At 38.7% G+C, this 22630-nt stretch overlaps 1 protein-coding gene across 5 annotated transcripts in view; it reads right to left on the minus strand.

Annotated features, from left to right (window-relative positions):
• Positions 1-21840, minus strand: part of LOC106807095 (E3 ubiquitin-protein ligase LRSAM1-like) — a 24886-nt gene extending 3046 nt beyond the window's left edge. The window contains exons 1-19 of one of the 5 annotated variants that reach the window (XM_014809347.1): positions 21764-21840; positions 20808-20914; positions 19057-19155; positions 17201-17275; positions 14443-14511; positions 14136-14220; positions 11793-11957; positions 10172-10219; positions 9856-9977; positions 9104-9133; positions 7160-7282; positions 6687-6774; positions 5252-5348; positions 3809-3879; positions 3340-3439; positions 1539-1626; positions 1259-1333; positions 448-528; positions 83-178 (exon numbers count right to left, since the gene is read on the minus strand). In XM_014809347.1, the coding sequence (XP_014664833.1) occupies positions 83-178; positions 448-528; positions 1259-1333; positions 1539-1626; positions 3340-3439; positions 3809-3879; positions 5252-5348; positions 6687-6774; positions 7160-7282; positions 9104-9133; positions 9856-9977; positions 10172-10219; positions 11793-11957; positions 14136-14220; positions 14443-14511; positions 17201-17275; positions 19057-19155; positions 20808-20879 (1584 nt within the window). In that variant the 5' untranslated portion in view covers positions 20880-20914; positions 21764-21840. Of the gene's footprint in view, positions 1-82; positions 179-447; positions 529-1258; positions 1334-1538; positions 1627-3339; positions 3440-3808; positions 3880-5251; positions 5349-6686; positions 6775-7159; positions 7283-9103; positions 9134-9855; positions 9978-10171; positions 10220-11792; positions 11958-14135; positions 14221-14442; positions 14512-17200; positions 17276-19056; positions 19156-20807; positions 21028-21763 lie in introns of all 5 variants that reach the window. The other 4 variants (XM_014809348.1, XM_014809344.1, XM_014809346.1 and 1 more) reach the window with 4 other exon arrangements.
• Positions 21841-22630: the final 790 nt, after the last annotated feature.

The raw sequence follows: 22630 nt of genomic DNA on the forward strand, positions 1-22630 counted from the left end.
TCAACGGTTTACGAGTGGAAGTTAATGGTAAGACTAATGTTGCGACTAATTTTGTTTCTGACAACAGCCCCCATGACCTTACCAGTCTCTGGCCAAGCTGCTTCTCTCTCGCTGATTTCTCATCCAACAGTTGCTTTAGCAGCCTGGTCAACTCAGTCCTATTGCTCTCCAGAATTTTCTACAGTCAAAAATATTTTAAAACCTATCAACCTATGATAGAAATAACCTAGTATTTGTATATACAACACCAGTATTCAGTACCAGTAATGTGTTACAAGAAGAACGTACGCGTTGCTTTTATAGTTTTTCTTTACATTGGAAGGCATATACAGGATGCTATACTAGCAAAGCTTACCCACGCACATTATAAATGTTGCTTGCTTAGGCATTTTAATTATATCACAATAATAGTATTGAGTGTGTCCATTCGTGAATGTGCACTGTCACCTTTTCAGAATCTAGCTTCATTTCTTGGTTCTTCACCTCAAGCATGCTCATCTGTTCCAACTCATTCATAACCAATGCGATCTGAAATGAATTGCCACCGAATTTTTGCCCAGCCCATATTTAGATACACATGCGCACATGAGAGAGAGAGAGAGAGAGAGAGAGAGAGAGAGAGAGAGAGAGAAAAAAAATGAATATAAAATAGAATGAGGTGTCAATTTGTATGACTTATATATTACATCATATAATGACAAGATGACAAGACTTGCTATGAATGAATTTTTGGCTATGGCAATTCAAAAATTGCCACCACCACTATTTATTATTGCAGTGTCACCTGATAAAATTGTAGCAACCGTAGATGCATTGTAAAAAGAGCACACCCAAGGACAAGAGTAATTGACTACACTAAAGTAACTAGATTACTAAGGCCAATAGAGAAAGATGGCAGCGACAAATACATATATTATTGTGATAATAAGACCTAGTTGGAAGCACTGATGTGATCAGGAGCGAGAGAGCAAGTGTGCGCAAGTGAGTGTGCAAGAGAGAAACAGAGAACAAGCGAGAGATAGAGGGAGAGAGACTCTAACTGTTTAAGACGGAAAGCTCTGTCACGTGTTCCAATCCCATAGTAAAATAAAAGGCTTGATCTCTGTGAATCCAGATTTCTGTTAAATTTTCCGACTATATGCTTCTCGACCACACGAACGGTTACTGTTGTATTTGGCACTGTGAGTTTCTTGATTACATTTAGAGCTGTGAAAGTCCTTGTTACACACTGTTACAATATAGGTTTATAATTCTATACCTCATTCGAAAGGCGCGTGTGTTTCGCATCCTTTTGCATCTGGAGTGCCTCAAAAGCTTCTCTCTGGAACTCCTCCTGAAAAGATGAGATGACAGTTACATATAATCCCCATTAATTTTAATTCAATCATTGCGTCAAAGGAACTGCTGTGAAGCCAAATTTTATAACAGCCACGTGAACAAAAACAAATATCAGTCTGTAAAAGAAGTATCAGGTTGGTACTAAAATGAGGCTGTCATTTCAGAAAGAAAATGCAGTAGTCCATTGTCTTTGGCATTACCTGTTGTAGCAGCTGTGACAACATTTCATCCTTGTCTAATTGCTTTGACTGTAGCTGTCTGCTAACGTGCTCGTCATCCTTATTTAAACTACAAGATACAAGGAAATCACACTCCCTACTTTATGCTAGCTGATGCAATACAGACGAAACTGAGTAATTAATGCATAAAAGAGGCAACGGTTGTACATGCCTAATGTGTGTATATTCATGTAATCAACTTATTTATTGCAGAGCATTACAATTTTAAAACTAGCATGAAAATGCATGGATGATACAGAGTGCAGAAGTCGACGCACGTGCACATTATACATACTCGTACTACATATTGTCCATTCTAGAACAATCTCACAGCTTATTACATGCACCACACCATTCACGATTAGTAAACCGAGTCTCACAGAGTTTATCAGACCAATGATTGATACCTGAGTATCTTTAACAATATAGAATCCAGTTAGAATGTGTAGCATCAGCTGTGACTATCAACGTCGTGACCCTGAAGCTTTTATAGTTGTACCGCCACATAAAATGAGGTTCAGTTTCTCAGAGGTATTTAAATACGTTTCTGCATAGTCCGGCTGTAGTGTAGTGCAAGTTAGGGCAATATACGTGGCACTGGTGTTTCTTCAGAATGTTGTGTTTCTTATCGATAGTGACTGTTGTTTTCATAACTTTCTTCTCAGAGACCTTATCAACCATGATACCTTCTGCGATCGAATAACCTTTGTTGTTGTTTGTACTCCGGTTGCAGCTAGATTATATTAGTTGCTTTGTGACTTGTTTTGTTGCCTTTCTTGTTAAAACCTAGACACTCCACCACCACCACCACCACCACCACCACCACCACCATCCGCCATGCATGTTACTTGTTGGTTTGCCTGCTACATAGTCTCATGGATGAGATATACATAAATAGGTTTTTACTAAAAGCAAGTTGGCACTCAGGTAATGAGGCTTTCCTTCTTTTTCTCAACACCATATAGATGACTATATTCACTATAAGTTCAGCCGTTAGTGAGAAAACTCACGCAGGACTTTGCTAGAGGTTATAACCTCGCCAGATATACCTGGATACTTTCATCCACGCTTTTTGACAGGGTCTGTCTTTCTATCATCACGTTCTTTTGTGAAATACACAGATAAAAAACTTACATATAATGTTTGCAAGATTATTCTGGAAATTTGCTGGCATTATTACACGACATCTTCCATCTTTAATTGTAGGCTGCTAAGTGAAGTTCCTACTCTTTTTCATTGCTTCTTGTTTCACAACATTTAGCAGAATCTATTTTTCTTTCTTTTGTCTTGTGGCACATGGGCATCTTTTATTAAGATATTAAAATCCACTTCGAATCTACACCAACTCTCAGCTATCAGACTATGTTGGCTTGAAACATGGTTGGTTCCAGTATTTGAAATTTCCATAACCTGCAATTGCTAAGCCTTGCACTTGTTAGCCCTGGTTCTCTGCTGTCCATTCATTTATGGCACATCTTTTTCTTGGGACAAGATAATCCTACTAAAATGATGACATTAATCAATCTTGGGCTTCAATCTAATAAACTAGGATTTTCAATCCCACTTTTTAGATCATGTAGTTACATGTCTTACAAGTATATTCACATAATTAACATATTGACTGTGGTGCATTATAATTCACAACCACTATAACAATACTGCATACAAAGCAGAGGTCAGAGGTCAACACATTCACTGTATACACTCTCCTACTACTGGGTGAACCCTTCAAAAGCTCTGCAATGCAATACACTCGGCTGGCTTCGCAGATTGTGGCAGGTACCTGAGATGTGCACGCCTGGCTGCATCCACCTGACTCTCTGCGTAGACCTTACGCAGCTGCTCGAATGTACTGCTACTGTCAAGCATCCTCTCGATTTCCTCTGTCAAGAAAAAATGACAATTATAGACGGGCGAAGTCAATATGCAACTCAGTAACACGTTCACCGTTTCGACCTTGGAAACCTTTCGAAGTTAGCAATCGACCTTCTGCCATGCACCAGAATTTCCACTTTTTCTCATATAATTTACAATGGAATTCATCCAGGGAAAAATTGAAATAATGTTGAATGTGAAGGTATGGTGTGCTGTGCAAATAAAACCCGATTTAAGTAAAAATAGTGCCAAAACCTGGATTCACATGCGTCTTTGCTCGTGCCAGAATAAATGCTAATACACTATCACTACAATTCCTTCATATACTAATCAGTAATGTAGTAAGCAGTAACAATTTTTTTCACACATTTACTTACTCAATATCTCTGCTGTCCTCAGAGTTGCTGCTTCATCCTGTCTTACAAGGAATAACTTTTCCACTTCCATCCTGGAAATATGACTTTTGATTTGTCCATGCACCAAAGATATGCAGCACAATTCTTGAACAAGGTTTACATCACCAACTACACATACTCTTAATGAAATACTTTTACAAACTCTCCCAATATAAATACCTCCACATACTACCCATCGCATCCCTAGTGAGGTGACATTCCTAGACAGGTATGGCATGCCTAAATTTTTTAGAAACTGTCCTGGATGAACTAGCATAAAATTTGAAACCATATTATATGTTTTTATATATCATTTAGTTATATGATCAGCTGGATTGCAAGCAAACTTTGTTTAATGTTTGCAACATGTGTTTTGGATAACACTCCGTACAAAACTTTGAAACTTGTTATCATCATTAGGTAGTATATATTATAACTAGCGGGATACCCGGCGTTGCCCGGGGAAATCAGTGGCGTTACTCAGTTAGTGACCGCTTTGTTGAAAGGAAAATACCCAAAAAAATCTAACTATCTATCTATCCATGCATCCATCCATGCATCCATCCATGCATCCATCCATCCATCCATGCATCCATCCATCCATCCCATCCCATGCCATCCCATCCCATCCCATCCAATCCCATATCCCATCCGATCCCATCCCATCTCATCCCATCTCATGCCATCCCATGCCATCCGATGCCATCCCATCCCATCCCATCGCATGCCATCCCATCCCATCCCATCCCACAGTAAAAAATAATAAGAAATCAAAAGATAAAAGACATTAAATACAAAAAATTAAAATTAAAAATTAAAAATAATACATACTAAAGATGTAGGTAAAGGGGAAAAAGGGAAAAAGGGGAAAATAAGTTCCCCAGCTGGGACTCGAACCAGGAATCCCGGTGTAGGAGACGGATGTTCTAGCTATTAGGCCACTGCACCGTTAAGGGTATACCCCATGGATTCACACGTACGGGATGTTAATCTGTATGCACCGCCTTCCATTGCTGAATAGAATTTTTATGAATTTTTAACTTTTTAACTTTGTAAAATTTTTGTTTCAGCCAGAACCATATCCCAGACGCGCTGATTCTGAAAATATCTTTAGTTTTCCTCTAGGCTGCGAAGTTCTCTAGTTATGCGAGTACGGACTAACTCGGCTGAACAACTTTATATATATAGATAAGCCATATAAACAAGAGACATTTCAGGAGGAAACTAAAATGTGCCCAACAAAGGTGACCAGCATTAAATGACATACCTGAACACTGCCTGAGGTTAAAGTTCCCCCAATCCTGTTTCACAGTAAACTAGAGTTTCAATGGGAATTAGACCTTGATACTTTGAAACTAATATACAGACAGCAGGCGAGTTAGTTGGGTGACAAATCACAAGGAGAGACACTATTGTTACACTCACCGTTCCTCTTCAAGCGATTCCAATATGGCTTCATGCTTCCTTGCTTGTTCATTCATTTCCAATAACTTTTTTATGAGGGTGGTTGCATTTTTCTCAACTTGAAAGAAACAAGCATGCTATATGTATAGGTGAGCCAGGATCGGACTTTCCCAAATGCCTATCAACGTAATGTATGAGCCCTTTATTGCACAAATCTAAGCACTATTGCTATTACAAGGTAGTTAAGCCACCAGGGCATAATAAAAATATTGTTTGTTTGCCCTCACCCGAACGACCCGCCAAAAAGGGGCCGACAATTTTTTATTGATCTTTCCCTTTTTTTAAACAAATTGTATCACTGTACATTATATAAATCTGTAGGCAATACATTATATCAAGAGCGTATTAAGAAGGAGAGCGTACAACGGTGAAATGCTGAAACCATGTTGCAGTATTAGTCGAATTAAGAAACTTTGCCCGTTTTATTTTGACGATTCTTTGCGGTATTATTGATCAACTGTCCTACCTTGCTAATATAAAACAAACCGCTTGTCCCTAAGATGCCCCTACGCTGAGATGAGCGGTGAAAATCTGGTATTTTTGCCGAAAACCGACTCGAGATCCCCATTGGCTCCGACCCTCTCTCGCTTTGCGATAGCTTCGGGAAACCTCGCGTGTTTCCGTCATTGATTGACAAATGGGATGAATGAAAACTTGTTTGTAGTGCAAGGAACTTTGGGTAGACCATACCAGGGGCGGATCCAGGGGGGGGGGTGGAGGAGGGCATCAAGGTCTTGAGCGACAAAAGGTTATCCGACACTTACTCTTCGCATGTCAGCAGAAAGTACATTTCATGGTCCTTTCAATAAAGCCATAAAAATGCTAGGTCACCGCTGAAACAAAAAAGTTTTCCAATCGCTCCGTCAGACCATGCCCTCAGAAAATGTATAAAATCTGCCCTGTGACCTCCAATTTCGGCACAGTGATGGCTTTTCCTACCATGATGCTATACACCGACTATCACGAGCCTAGGTCGAGCCGTTTAGATTTGTGCCGCAATTCTGCATTTTCTCCCTATACCTTAAGTTAAGGAGGGATTGTTTCCCCTTCTTTTACACCTCTTGACCTTTGACCTTTGACCCCCAGCTTCAACATCCCAACTCGTTTTCGGATTATCCCCCCATGTCCCAAATATCGTGACCGTACGTCGAGCCGTTTAGATTTGTGCCCAACTGTTGACGCACGGACGCACGCACACTCATGCGATTCTACAAGCTGCATCTGACTATGTCAGATGAGCTCAAAAAAGATAAAAGCCTACCTACCTACCTAAACTTTTCAGCCTGGATAATTGTGGCCCCATCAAATCTTTTTTTTTTGTCTCTCATGTTTAGCCAGCTCTGCTTCAATCTGGGAATCCTATTAACTATTTCATATCCAAAGCAAAGACAATCACCTTCATAGAGTGATGAAACTAATGTCTTGCGCTCCATGTCCTTTTTCTTGTGTGCTAATGTAATGTCATCCTGCAACTTGTTAGCCTCCTGCAGAGAAATACTTATTTCATCATATCAGACCATCAGGAATGAAGTAGTCAACAAGCGTCGTTCGTCATCTTCATCTTGTGATGTTAAAGTTTGGAAATAAGGAAATTTTTGAGTAATCTGGTCAGATTAGTAAAAAAAAAAAGGTAGAAAATTCAGTATTGATCACGATGCAAAAAGTGGCCACAAATTTGGATTTGTATATTAATCATGGCACTCGCTAGCCCACACTTGCCTAGCTATGACAAATTAAGAAATGCAACATGTGTACATCGCAGAAACAGAACATATGCTGGGTGCTATGATATCTACAGACTTTTCACATTACTTGAAGCTTGTTTAACCAAGTTTTGCTTTTGAAATTTATCCTCTAAGGGTGGCCCACCTCACTAAGTATGTTGATAATTTTTTCTTTCGTGTGGTTGGAACGAGTGATCAATTGTGCTTGCTCCATCCTTGACAAGGCCATGGCCTGCTCTGCAGCTAGAGTATCACGCACCCTCTGCTCCTGTTTGGGCAAGACAAATGGCAGCATGATCACCAACTTTGAAACTGTGGTATAATACCACGAGAGTACCAATACAGACCCAACAAATGTATCCGCAAACAACTACACCACACAACAATCACACTTGATCTACTGACAGCATGTCTGCTAAAGAGGGCAGAGCTAAATGAAAACTATTGAACATCAGTTATTCAAATTTATCTAAACAGCAACCGTATTGAATACAGATACTCTACTAGTATCTTTACATGGTTTCTACACGACTACACGATCTCAAACATTATTATTTTGGACATATTTCTGTTATTTTCAAGCTCAAGGGTAAAGCTGCAATTAAAGCAATCAGACACATCATCAACAGACGTAACTGAAATTCTTTCCAATGGAAATAAAAAAAGAAATAGAGATATCACAAAAAGCATGCCAACAGAGTGGTCATTACCATTACATCACTAGTAACAGTTGTTTACATAATGTAATGTCTCAATCTCTTTTTTCGATTCACTCCACTAGATTCTACCATAACTTCATAACAGTATCATTACTACGTAGGCACAGGTTCACACACCAAAATTGATAGTAATGAAAGTGTCAATGACACTGTAGCTCACCACAAAAAAGAACACAAATGAGTGAGTAAGAAGAAGTCAGTTTTAATTGAGCAACCATCGACGTACATTATAGAAACGATTGCCATCTGTATATCGCAATAATAATTTATAAACCAAAATAAATCACAATTTGTGACCATAAATGGCGCTATACCCGCTTTGTAGCAATGGCGTTTGAAATAAATACGTTATGCTGCGTTCTGACATGTTTTGTAAAACTTTACTCTAATATAGACGTTTTATCGGCAGGGTGGAGAGGAAATACCAACTTTGCATTAAAGATATTGTCAATGAAATCTTGTAAAACGAACCAGACGAGTGTGACACCACAGAATGTTTGTGTCTATATAATATGCTATATAATTGCCAAACCCTACCTAATTTGCATAATTTTTTTTTTAATTTAAAACCCCTAGCCCTTATTCATTCACATACCAAAAATGAGCAAAATCCGTTAAACCTGAACTGACTAATGGCAATTCCCATTTTTGCCAAAAAATTGCCGTGGCTCGAAAGTACGTCGACTGGCGTGCTTCAAAATAGGACGTTTAATATGGGAGCATAGCAGTAACAACTATACCCAATTTCAAACATGTGGGCCACACGGTTCCTGAGTTATCGTTGACCGTAGCAAAATGTTGACGGACGGACGGACGGACGGACGACGACCCATGGCAATAGCTCAGCTTGACGATGTCAAGGTGAGCTAAAAATTAACCATGTTACAATATAACTGAGAAAATTGCAACTATTTTTAGGGTGGCTCTGTTTCAGGGCTAGAATTTGTTATTGTTGTATATTTTGGTGGATATAACAACATAGAGTTGTCTAAAACGTAAACTTTACTACAGACACTGTTAAGCCACACAATTATGGGCATGTCACAAAAGCAGCAGTAGTCATGTGACAATTGTGATAGTCATGCTACACAGAGAGTAGTAATGTCGCAACAAGAACATTTATGCTGCAGCCATCGTCCATGTAGTCGTGCAACCAGAGTGGCAATCATACTGTAAGTGCAGCAGTCATGTCACAACAAGCAGCCATGCCACGTGTGCAGCTGTCACACCACAAAAACTGCAGTCATGTCACAATATTAATTGCAGTATGCTACCGGTCATGCGTCAATACATTTTGGGTGAGCACACAGCCGCTATGCAACATCAGATGTTAAATTAATTGCAAAAATTAAGACAAAACGAATACATGCCTTGCGACTTTCGTACTTCGATATGGTATCCTGTGAGGAAAAAAGAAAAAAAAGAATCTACTACACTGAGCAGTTGGAAATGGCAAATTTAGCCACTCGCATACTTGAATGGCATGCCACATATCCAACTATGCTACGACTTAATTTGGATTTATTTTAAAGCCAAATCTCTCTTTCCCAGGTAGAGAGCTCGCACAGACAAAACCAACTTACAGTACGAACAGGATTTAACAGGTGTGAATGTGTGTACAAGCATGCCGCAATCGTCATCATCATCACCATAGTCATCGCCATTGTCATTGTTATCATTACCATCATCATCATCATCATCATGATCACTAGTAGCAACAGTTGGCAACATGTTGGACAAAAAAGCTAAACAAGCGGTTGTTAGCGGGGACTATAACTAGTGCATACTGCAGTGTTTTCGGGTCACCCCCCTCCAGACACGATGAACCTGGTTGATAAGGTGACGTCATTCACCCGCCTGCTGCCGCTACCAGCCAGGGTTCGATATTATGCGTGCTAAATGTGACTTCATTTTTGATAATAGCGACCTCAAAATTCCTTCACGTGAAAAATTTAGTACGCAGTCTTTTTCACTGTGAGTAGATTATATTCAATAGAGGGACGTCGGAATTATAGAGATATACTGTTAACAGAATATTTTTTTACATACTGCTTGCTTGTATTTTTAAACTTTCCCTTCCTTCGGTTGATTTAGCACCCAGGATTTAGGGGATTTTTCATACCTCAATAGCAGAAACTTCATGAAGACACTTCTCTGCCGAATGGGTCGAGGAGGTAGGACTCAGAGCTGGAGACAGGATAGGATGGAGAGTGTGCGATGGTGGTATATACTCCACACCACTCTCTGAAACATAAAGCATAGATGTAAAATTAGTTTTCTTACAATTTCATTTCACCTCTAGTGCAGAATACTGTGGTTAGGCTTGCTTGAAAAAAATATAGCATATGAGATGTTAAATCTGAGATATCCATGATGCTGGTGATGCATTCATTTGAACAGTAATCTTATTTTAGGATTGCAAGAGTAAATTTGTGTACCTAGGCACAAAAATTGTGCAATGGCATCTGTTCCTTGTTTACACACATCTGAAATACAAGGAAAACGAATAAGTAATGCTACAGAAATACCTTTCTACGTAGTGTTACATTACAACTGACCTCGCTATTTTCTAACAAACCAGCATATTCAAAGTAGGCTGAATAATTTACATACTACAAGAAAAGGCTGCCGGCTGGCATGCATCCAGACACTAAATGAAAGTGTCAATGACACTGTAGCTCACCACAAAAAAGGACACAAATGAGCAACCATCCACGTACATTATAGAAACGATTGCCATCTGTATATCGCAATAATAATTTATAAACCCAAATGAATCACAATTTGTGACCGTAGATGGCGCTATACCCGCTTTGTAGCAATGGCGTTTGAAATAAATGGGTAATGCTATCACCCGGGCGTGGAGGGAGGTGACCGCAACGTGGCAGCACTAGTGTTGGGATAGTGTTAGGATTAGGGTCAGGGTCAGGGTTAGGGTTAGGGTTAGGGTTAGGGTTAGGATTAGGGTTAGGGTTAGGGTTAGGGTTAGGGTTAGGGTTAGGATTAGGGTTAGGGTTAAGGTTTTTGCATCATGATATCTGTCCCCACACCATAGATTAATTTTTGTGGATTACAATGCCTATATATAGCGCGGCGATTACATATATATTTAGTGTGAGGGTTAGTGTTGGCGGTGTTGGAGTGAGGTTTACCGTTAGGGTTAACGTTTTGAACGTCATCGTCAACGTTATCACGTGACCTCCCTCCACGCCCGGGGGATAGCAACACCCGAAATAAATAGGTTATGCTGCGTTCCGACATGTTTTGTAAAACTTTACTCTAATATAGACGTTTTATCGGCAGGGTGGAGAGGAAATACCAATTTTGCATCCAGATGAGACGGGATACTAGAGAAGCGTTGCCGAAAGGAGGTGTTTATCCGAAGTGCTGCGGACGACGAACCATGGCCAATAGCCTCAGCTGACGATGTCAAGGTGAGCTAAAATTAACCATGTACAATGATATTGTCAATGAAATCTTGTAAAACGAACCAGACGAGTGTGACACCACAGACTGTTTGTGTCTATATAATATGCTATATAATTGCCAAACCCTACCTAATTTGCATAATTTTTTTTTTAAATATCAATTCCCCTAGCCTTTATTCATTCACATACCAAAAATGAGCAAAATCCGTTGAACCTGAACTGACTAATGGCAATTCCCATTTCTGCCAAAAAATTGCCGTGGCTTGAAAGTACGTCGACTAGCGTGCTTCAAAATAGGACGTTTAATATGGGAGCATAGCAGTAACAACTATACCCAATTTCAAACATGTGGGTCAAACGGTTCCTGAGTTATCATTGACCGTAGCAAAATGTTGACGGACGGACGTACGACGGACGGACGGAAGGACGTACGACGGACGGACGGACGTACGACGGACGAACGGACGGACGTACGACGGACGGACGGACGGACGTACAATGGAAGGACGGACGGACGTACGACGGACGACGACCCATGGCAATAGCTCAGCTTGACGATGTCAAGGTGAGCTAAAAAAAACAAAGGTATAAAACCTAGCTGCACCAGCATCAAAAAGTACTTTTACTCTACCTGGTCTGGGATATTCCATATTATCAGCATCCAGGATGACAACTTCAAGGGACCGAAGGTTACAGCAAGACTTGTGAAGTCGTGTTATCATATTGTTGGATATGTCCAATGTGCGTAGACTCTGCAGTTGATGCAATGCTGCAGGAAGGCTCTGAAGCTTGTTTCCTACAAACAACACAGAGCAAAGAATTAAAATGACAATGTCATTTTTTTACATTTGTATATTTTTAAGGGAATACTTGACTCTAGGTTCTAGGGTTATTTTCGGTTGATTTAGGTTAAAATTATGCTTCATTAAAAGTTTTATGGTTCAATATTTATTAGAAATATTTTAAAAAAATGTTTTACAACTGACGGCTATACCATTGCTTACAACGATGGTGGCGCCAATGGCAGTGCACATACTGAAAAGTTGCGCAAAGCAACGTTTCGGCTGCAGGCTACAGACCGAGGGTGTTTCTGATTTATTAATTTAAGAGCAGAAGGACTACAATATCGTATAAACGACATATAGTTTCACTTATAATATGGATAAATTTGTCCTAAAATGAATACCGTTCGGTTAAATAACATTTACGTATAAATATAATTGCACTTTTATGATTAGCCCTCGGTCTGCAACGTGCAAAATATTTTGGCAAATGCGCAACTTTTTCAGGGTGGCAGCACGGTCGTGGGTGTCATGTCAGTGCCCAAAAATAAAGAATTCGAAATTCAATGTTGTTTTATGACAAATGTGAATTCGTAATTATAGATATTTATAGGTATGTGCTATTATTTATAAAGCTACTATCATAATATACTCTCAAATTCTAGAGTAAAGTATTCCTTTAAGTATACAATTATCCTTTATTGTATTTGTATTTAAAAAAAATTCACATTAAATGCACGTAGGGGGCCTACTAACAGTACTAAGTAAATCCTCAATTCACATATCAGTTTTCGTGTAGGCTACCTATAGCAATAAGCATGTGAATGTAAATGTGATTATACAGCAATTTACATCTCGTTTTGCGAAATAGAATATATCCATTTCTGATTAACTGCCCATAATCTACTGCTGTTATTAGGCATGCACTTGTGGGCCATCAGTGATAGCAGACGAGGCATCAGATGTGAATTTACTATGAAATATTTTAACTGTAAGTAATGCATTAAATAGATCTGCAGTAATGTAGACACTGCAATGCAATGAAAAGTTAAGGAACTCACAAACTCCCTCTTCCCCTTCCCTGACCTTTTGAACTTAGACCTCCAGATTTGATCTAATTCCATCCTTTCAGATCTCCCTCCTACATGCAAAATATAACTGTCATAGATGAACTAGATGCATAGATGATTTAGATTTGTGCGACTAAAGTTGACACACGTGACATAGGTACACACGTTATAGATACCACGTTTGGCAAACTACAGACTGGAAGTCACCATTTTATATCGTATTATATGAATATATAAATAAATAAATAAATATATAAATGGACTATATTATATCAAGAGCTCATAATAGAGAAGAGTATGACACCGTTTTAACAGCGTTTTACATAGTTTTCAACTTGTAAATATTCTATCAATATGTGAATACATGTATTCAAACTTTACCTTGTTTTCGTCTATGCTTCTCTCTTAATCATAGGACACCACCAATTTACCTGAAAATCGTATGTGTTCTTCAAAAAAGTTCTTTGAATACGACACGGTTTCACACAGTTTTCCCAAATGATCGTATGTATTCGGCGCAAGTTTATTATCGGATTAGTGTTCTATTGTCTATGACGGAACGCTAGGGGCTGTTGGGGATATTAGCATAGATATTAGGCATCAAATTGTATTCAGCGTGTAGCGTTTCCAGCGTGCTAGAAATAAATGTGTGCTCATGGCGAGCTAGCAGCTGATTTTAGCTGTGTTGCCATCGTGTTCCTGATGATAAGCAAGCGAAACAAGTGCTGTTACTGTGCTTACCTAATATGCCCAACAGCCCCCAGCGTCCCATAGTTACAACCTGGTGCTGCCGTCGCATTATCAACATGTGCCGAATACATGCGATCATTAGGGAAAACTGTGTGAAACTGTGTTGTATTCAAGAAACTTTTTTGAAGAACACATACGATTTTTATGTAAATTTGTGGTGTCATATGATTAAGGGAGAATCATAGACGAAAACAAGGTAAAGTTTGAATATATTTATTCACATATTGATAGAATATTTACAAGTTGAAAACTATGCAAAATGCTGTTAAAACGGTGTCATACTCTTCTCTATTATGAGCTCTTGATTATATCAGACCACTACAAAAAATTCATGCTAGATAAAATATATACGTAATTACATTATATATTTACCTTTAACATTTAATGTCTGCAAAACTTGTAATTTCCCTATTGTTTCTGGTAGATATTTAAGGCGATTATTTTGAAGATTTAAAACCTGTGAACAAAGAAACATAATACTGCAGTCCAAGAATAATCAACTCTTTCATCATTTGCTACTTTTTTATGCATACTCATACAGATGTGCTAGTTTAATGTACTGTCATACAATGCTCCTGCAGGCACATAAACATTTCGGTATGATCTTATAGCAAAGTTTTATACATTCATTGTGTGCACCTTTCATTATTACATTTCAATAGGAGGGAAGAATACTTACTTGCAATGCATTCATGTTACCAATTTCATCTGGCAGCTGCTCTAAGAGATTGTTATGTATATCCAATACCTTAAAAGCACAAACATACAGACTGTTAAATACCATTAATTGAAACAGGAAAGCCTTGCCTAATGTGAGGTTCGGAAATGAACTCCTAAGATCAAGTGCAGGGTAGATGGTTTATTTGAGAACAAACAAAAACCCCTAGGGAGCCAAGTACGAGATGGGGCCAGATGAGACGGGATACTAGAGAAGCGTTGCCGAAAGGAGGTGTTGATCCGATGCGCTCAGCGCAGATCTTGCGCGCAGTTCCGCGGCAAGGCGCACGCGACCGCGGGAACGTCCTACGACAGTATGCAGCGCTGGCAGCTATGGACCCGTGCGCCGAATGCATAGGCCGGCGCACAGATCCATAGCTGCCAGCGAAGTCGACAATTTTACCGGGAATACAATGAAAGAGCTCAGCTGCATTGAGCTGCTGTTGTTTGAAAGTTCAATGAAAATATAAATAAAAGTGTCAACAGTTTCTACTTCTACACTGTGTTGTATAAGTTTTATTATGAATTGTATTTTATTATGCGTCAGCGGCTTCATGTAACGAGCCACCGTAGCCACCGTATGCCACGTGCCACCGTAGTAATCACAATGCCAACTTCGCGTGCAACAACTGCCCTGGGTCACACGATAACAAGGCGGCATAATGCCTCTCACCTGGTGGATGCTGACCGATAGAAATTTCTAGGCAGCAGAACGCTTTCTTCTACTCCCAATCTGATCCAGCATGGCAGCCTAGTGCTGCCATCTGTTTGCGACTACCCTCGTCTAGCTTTTATCTTCTTTAGCCACTCGAGGGCAGCACCAAACAATCACAACAAAACACTCCATGACAGATGGCGCTCTCGCTCTAGTCAGGTCCCTTAGCTTCATGATCGTTACAGAGCTGACAAAAGCATCAAACTTGGCACAGTTGTAGCCTATGGTAGTACTCTATGAATTCATAGAGGGGGGCCGTATATAATATATATACCAATGTAGATATTCCTTTTTAGAAGTGAATTACAGATGATTGAAAATTTTCGAACCACGGCGAACGCGGACTGAGCGTATATATATAGTTTGAACCCCCCCCCCGGCGCATACGCTATTGCGCTATTAGACGGCGAGAAAGGTGATTAACTCTCATATCTCGCAAACGAATTGAGCTACATTTCTATAAATTTAGATACATATAAACACGTCTTAGTTATAATCCCCGTGAACTTTGAGTTTATTGAATCACGAATAGTTTAATTAAGTACCAAAAATATACGCACGGTATCACTTATAGGCTAATATATACGCGCGGCTATGGCACGTAGGATAGTGTACTAACTATCTCGCGAAGGATTTGAGTTACATTTCTAGAATTCTAGAAACCTATAAACACATACATCTCTTAGCTATGGTCTCTGTAAATTTTGAGTTTATTGAAGCACGAATAGTTTAAACAACCAAAAAATATACGCACGGTATCGTCATAGACATAGGATAATATATACGCGCAGCTATGGCCCGTAGGATAGTGTACTAATATCTCGCGAACAATTTGAGTTACATTTTCTAAAATTCTAGATACATATTAACACGTCTTAGCTATGGTCTGTGAATTTTGAGTTTGTTAAAGCACAAATAGTTTAATTAATTACCAAAAATATACCACAGGTATCGCTCATAGGCTAATACATACGCGCGGCGTATGGACGCGTAGAATAGTGGAGTAACTAAGCTAGAATCGCGAAGGAAGGAGGGCGGAAAGGAAATTTGGAAGGGAAGAAAAGAGGGAGAATAGTGTACTACTCTAATATCTCGCGAAGGATTTGAGTACATTCTAAATTCTAGATCTATAGACAGATGTCTTAGCTATACTCTCCGTGAATATTGAGTTACGATTAGTCACGATTAGTCAATATATTAGCAAATATATGCGCGCGGAAGTGAATTACAGATGATTAAATGTTCGAACCACCCGACTCCGAACCCCCCTACCGCGCCCACCTGTACTGTGTGTACTGGCGCATTGTACAGCTGGTACATGTATTGGCATTCTATAGAGGCGGGCGCGGTAGGGGGGTTCGGAGTCGGGTGGTTCAAACATTTAACCATCTGTAATTCACTTCTAAGAAATATCTGCATTGGGCACCCCCTCTAATAATTATAGTACTGCCATAAGCTACAACTCTGCCAAGTTTAAGACTTTTGTCACTCCTGTAACGATTCATCCCATATTTTGCACTAAGGGACTACTCTGGCTCAATTCACCACTGCCACAAGTCGATTCTCTAAGTAGAATTTCTAACGCTTTTTTACTACAAGTTTTATAGCAGCCACGTTACTCGTATCCTATGTATTAAGATTTGCACTTCTAAAAGTTGCAAAGGAAATAAAAATCTGACCATAATTTCATGAAAAATTTGATGAAATAGTGATAAGAAATAGTGCCCCAGAGCTCCGCCCACTTTAAAAATGGTGCTAGCATTGCGGCAGTAGTATCCTGAGTTGTACGAAGGGGGCACTGCATGCAGTTTGTCACAACAACACAAACTGTGACAATTCTACATGTTACACTAATATACATTTATATCTTGCAAACTTTTTTCTATTTGATTAAATAAATTGGCTTTATAGAGCTATACGTAATTGAGAAGGACAGAAAGCTAGTAATTGTTGGCGACTTATGCAACCTAAATTGAACTATGTTGTAAACATCTTACTACCATACCCGTATTAGAAATAGGTCCTCCAGTTTTCCTCCTGCCTTCAGGGAAGAGATTTCATTGTCATACATCAGCAGGGACTAGAGAGACAATTATAGAATACATATCATTAGTGACATATCCATGGAAAACTTCTAGCAAGCTCAGACCTCACTATGCAACCCCTTTTCCAGTTTATAGATATCTGCTTTAAAAAAGAAATGATTCAAACAGATTCAGGTTAAATTAACTACGTCAATTTTGTTGCAATTTTTTACAATAAAAGTAAGTACTAATGGGACTAAATGTATCCCAAAATTCTTACCTGATAAGATTGTTTCTCACATAGTTAAAAATCCAAAAAAACTTGGGCGATTTGATATATTGATCACGACATTAAATGCTTCTATGGGCTATGTATGAGTCACGAGTGTTTGTTCACATCAAACAAAATGGCAAAATAGGAAGTATAATGCAGCAATTTAACCATAACAAGTGCCGCATAGCGACAGCGCTCATCTAACGTCTACTGCGGTGACTCTGTGGTGGAGTGGTGGGATTCTAGTAAACCCTGTTAGTCCCAAATGTGTTCACATACACGCCGAAACAGTGGAATGCACAGGGATGGTATCAGGAACCTTCTCAAAAGAATGTTCGTTGGGATCGTTATGAAAGTTGCCACGAGATGGCGCGTACGTTTAAGTGTCTTCAGATTAAAGATGGAAGCTCCCATCATATACGTAGTAGCAACAACTATCTGCAAGACAGAATAGGTAAGCACTCATCCATTTACCTACGCAAGCCTACAGGCTGCGCAATAGAGAGCTGCCACCTGTAACCAATTAAGGCAAAAACTCCAGTCCCACCAACACATGCACTGGCAGTAGCCACTGGCAGTGGCATACGTTACATGTAACATACTGACAGTACAGAATGCCATATAAATTATACGATTTAAGGAGCATAAACCTTCTTTAACCAAATTTAGCTTTTGAAATTTCACTGTGACATTGTAGCCTCATACATCCAGGCATGTATAGATTCTACTAGCAAACCCAGCAGTCAAATTCTTTCTAACAGACAGTCAACAAATCCATGTTTAACCCTCCTCTTGAGGGTCAAAAGGTTATCTGACACTTACTCTTCGCATGTCAGCAGAAAGTAGATTTCATGGTCCTTTCAATAATGCCATAAAAATGCTAGGTCACCGCTGAAAGAAAAAAGTTTTTCAATCGCTCCGTCAGACCATGTCCTCAGAAAATGTCTAAAATCTGCCCTGTGCCCATTGACCTTTGACCTGTGACCTCCAATTTCGGCACAGTGATGGCTTTTCCTACCATGATGCTATACACCGACTATCACGAGCCTAGGTCGAGCCGTTTAGATTTGTGCCGCAATTCTGCATTTCCTCCCTATACCTTAAGTTAAGGAGTGAATGTTCCCCCTTATTTTACACCTCTTGACCTTTGACCTTTGACCCCCAGCTTCGACATCCCAATTCGTTTTCGGATTACCCCCCCACGTCCCGAATATCGTGACCGTACGTCGAGCGGTTAAGATTTGTGCCCAACTGTTGACGCACGGACGATCATGCGATTCTACAAGCTGCATCTGACTATGTCAGATGAGCTAAAAAGTGAACAGAATCACTTATATTTTGTGAAAAAGTCAACATAATTTTTTTACTTTTACTATTTACGGTGACATAATCACATTTGATACTAAACCGTGCCATATAAAATGCAACTATTGATGATTTCTAAAATTCTGATGGTGGGTATTAAACCTATCAGGGCATATTTTACTTCACACTATTATTACATTGCCAAAAAAATGTTTTCAGATATTTTTTCAACAGAACTCACAACTGATTTAAACAAACCTCTTTTCTAAAGCATTTGCACAAGGAAAATATTCCTGAGGGCACTTCATTGCAACCACATCCAGAAACGTCAAACACTGGCTCTGGGTTCTCCTGTGCCTGAAATCATATTCGCCATATCATATTGTGAAAATACTTATTATATTTCAGACTCAAATGTATAAAGTGAAACACTGCTGTAGATTTAATGCATATTTCCAATCAAATTTGGTATAAAATAGACTACATGCAGCAAAATTAAAGTGTTCTATATTCACTGTAAATATTTTTAGTGTTTTAAAAACTGTCAATGATTATTTGCTTGCAATGCCTGTGGTGCCACTATTTGTCCTGCTCTGGCAAAGTTAAGAAAATTCAACTTTCAGCTGCACGCAACAGACTAACATTGTTTATTATTTATTAACTTTTAAGAGAAAAACTTAAAGTGTTGAAATACGTTACATATTACTATTTAGTATAGTCACATATTATCAAATATCAGTCAGATTATGTATGTATTCATCCCAAACAGAAAGTTGTTCAGATAAATACTAGTTAAGTTTATATTAAAACAAAACTCCTGTGATTGGTTCCCAGTCTCAAATATGCAAAATGAAAATTCACAAGCGATAACATAGTCAGGGGGCAGCAATAGTCAAGTAATGTCATGACAGCACCAATGATTACTGAATTTCAATATTTATAACCAAAAGTAATTATTTCTCAAATACATTGAAAAATGAAAATGTGCAATAAAATATATTCTCACCTCATATGCTACTTATTACAATAAGTTAATGACTTAAACATTACTATAAACTTGTGCTATTATAGAATATATTTTTAAGCGTTTGAAACAAAGTAACAAATACATTGTGAAAAAGGTGTGGATACAGGGTACCAATCCATAAACTTTCATCGCAAGATGCAAGAATCTTTTGTGATCAAACAGGAACCAAAGTTAAATTAAAACTTTAATTGTTGCTTATAGAGATAAAATTAACGATGTAAGAGTGCTCTAAGACATGTTAGCCATACTGTAAACACTTGCTGTTACACGAGCAATGCTAGTAGCTTTTGGAACAGAACAAATGTCAATGCGTGATTATAGAAATTTGTAGGTATATGCTATTATATATGCACTTACTATCATAATGTACTATCATAATTCTAGAGGAAAGTTTAAGAAAAAGTAAAGTTTAAGAAAATGTGAGAATGGTCCAGAAAATGTTTTAAAATGTTGTCTTATCACTGATAATAGAAATGTGCATGTGAACACTATTTGTTATGTGAGACGCAGGGTTGTATAGCCAGGTCGACAATTTTAGTGCTGGCTAATATCAGTAAATATAAATTACTATAATAGAAACATGGTGGTTAGTCAGCTATACTGCATCATGTACTGTGCGCTGTATGACGTGATCAGATGATGATTTTACGCATAATTATTGTTGAGATTAAACTCAGTTATTTTTAAATTATTACTAAGTGCATCAATTGTGATTATTTGTAGATTGCACACTATTTTGAAGGTAATTTTACATAAACTCAATCATTTTTGTGCCGGTTGCATGTTAATTAAAGCTGCGTGCCAGTCGGCCAACGGCCCAACACACCAGAGCCGGCTATTACTGACCGGCGCCAACCGGCGTAGATACAACGGTCGTGATACGTATCATAATAATTAATATACTCTCAAATTCTAGACTATTGTTACTAGCCGTATAATAAAATTAACTAGTCTTCTAAATCAATCATTGAATGACATTTACCAGGTATAGTTTGTGCGACAGCTTCTGTGAATCCAACTTTGACTTCGCCTTCTTTTTTTTAAATATTGGCATATCGGTTCGACTTGATTCTTTATCAGATACTGTTTCTGTGGGTAGAATTTGTTTGGATGTAGTACTACTAGTACTACTAGTACTACTACTAGTACTAGTACTAGTAGGGGGCCTAGACACGGATGTTCCCATCACCAAGTCGCTTTGGCTAAAAAGTAAAAGGAATAATAATAACGATTTTTATAAACAGAACACTCACATTGCTATATATCTGGGCCCAAGGATAGAGAACATGGGTCCCAATAAAACCAATGTGCCTAACCACAGGCCCTTGGAGGCTCAAGTTTCGAAAAAGTATAAGTCTATATTAAGAGCGAAGCGGAAACCGCTTCGCTCTTAATATAGACTTATACTTTTTCGAAACTTGAGCCTCCAAGGGCCTGTGGCCTAACCCTATCCCTAACCCTAACAACAATAAGTTTAACAGAGTGGCTATATGCCCGGCAGCCGGCATATATCTGACGGCTGCTGGGCACGGTCTTCGATTTCCTAAATGCCCGGCAGTTTTTAATTTTTAGTGTTATCTCAAGTAAACAAGGGTTAGGGTTAGAGTTAGGATTAGGGTTAGGGTTAGGGTTAGAGTTTTTGTTAGGGTTAGAGTTAGGGTTAGGAACTGCCGGGCATTTAGGAAAACGAAGACCGTGCCCGGCTGCCGGGCATATAGCAACAGCGTAAGTTTAACCCTAACCATAACCCTAACCATGACTATTTTAGGCCTAACTTAGTAACTAACCTTTATATTGATATATTTATTATATTTATATTGATGTAAATGACATTGGTTTTATTGGGACCCATGTTCTCTATCCTTGAACCTATATATGTATAGACGAGTGAGTCATTTGCTTATAAATGCACAAAGAATACAGAATAATACTATTTACCTACATAATTCTGACATCAGACATTCATGTTTATTACACAACACTGACTTTCGAAATCTTGGATTTTTGGCTCTACGGTGCTGCTGATCGACGGTGCTGCCGCCGCTCTCGATTTTTCCTTTGCGCGTTTCAAAACAGGGACTATACCTGCAAAAGTGTAACTACATGCCTACTTATACTTCAGTGGTATAGCTAATGACTTTTTGGTAACAATAACTGCCTACTTGGTCTAACTGGAAGTCATAGAGAACGATGGTATCCTATCTTCTTCTATTCATAAATAAGAAACCTCTTCGGTCTGAACAATGTGTGTAAAAACTATCTACCTCATAACCTCATAAGTGATAATCTTCAAAAGTCCTGGAGACTATAACGAAGATGGAGAGAGTGGATCAAGTCGGTAGATCCACACTGCGAATCGCAGCGGAAAAAGTTGTGAATTTGCTATTTACCAATTTACCTATTTACCTATTTATCTAATATATATTCTCAAAACATTGTGTGGCAACATTCCGGCAACGTATATAAATATTTTTTAAACTAACGTTTAATGTTGGAAATTAGACTGCATATAGAAATTTTATTATCATTACTATCACGCCGCAAGGGGATTAAATTTTTAATTTTTAATTGATTGACCGTCACTCACACCACTAAACTAAAATAAAGGTGTATCTGTGAAGCCCGAGAAGCCAGAAGAAGTGAAAAAAATGACCACTTAGTACGAAGGATGGAGACCTGCATACCATCACTTCATACACAGACACGCACGCACGCACACACGTACATACACAAACGCATAGGTTCGCCTATGGCTTTTCTATGATTCCGTACGCGCACGCGTATATTTTTTTATATATATTTTTT

Source organism: Priapulus caudatus, unplaced genomic scaffold (assembly GCF_000485595.1).
Source record: "Priapulus caudatus unplaced genomic scaffold, Priapulus_caudatus-5.0.1 Scaffold195, whole genome shotgun sequence".
NCBI lineage: Eukaryota > Metazoa > Priapulida > Priapulimorpha > Priapulimorphida > Priapulidae > Priapulus > Priapulus caudatus.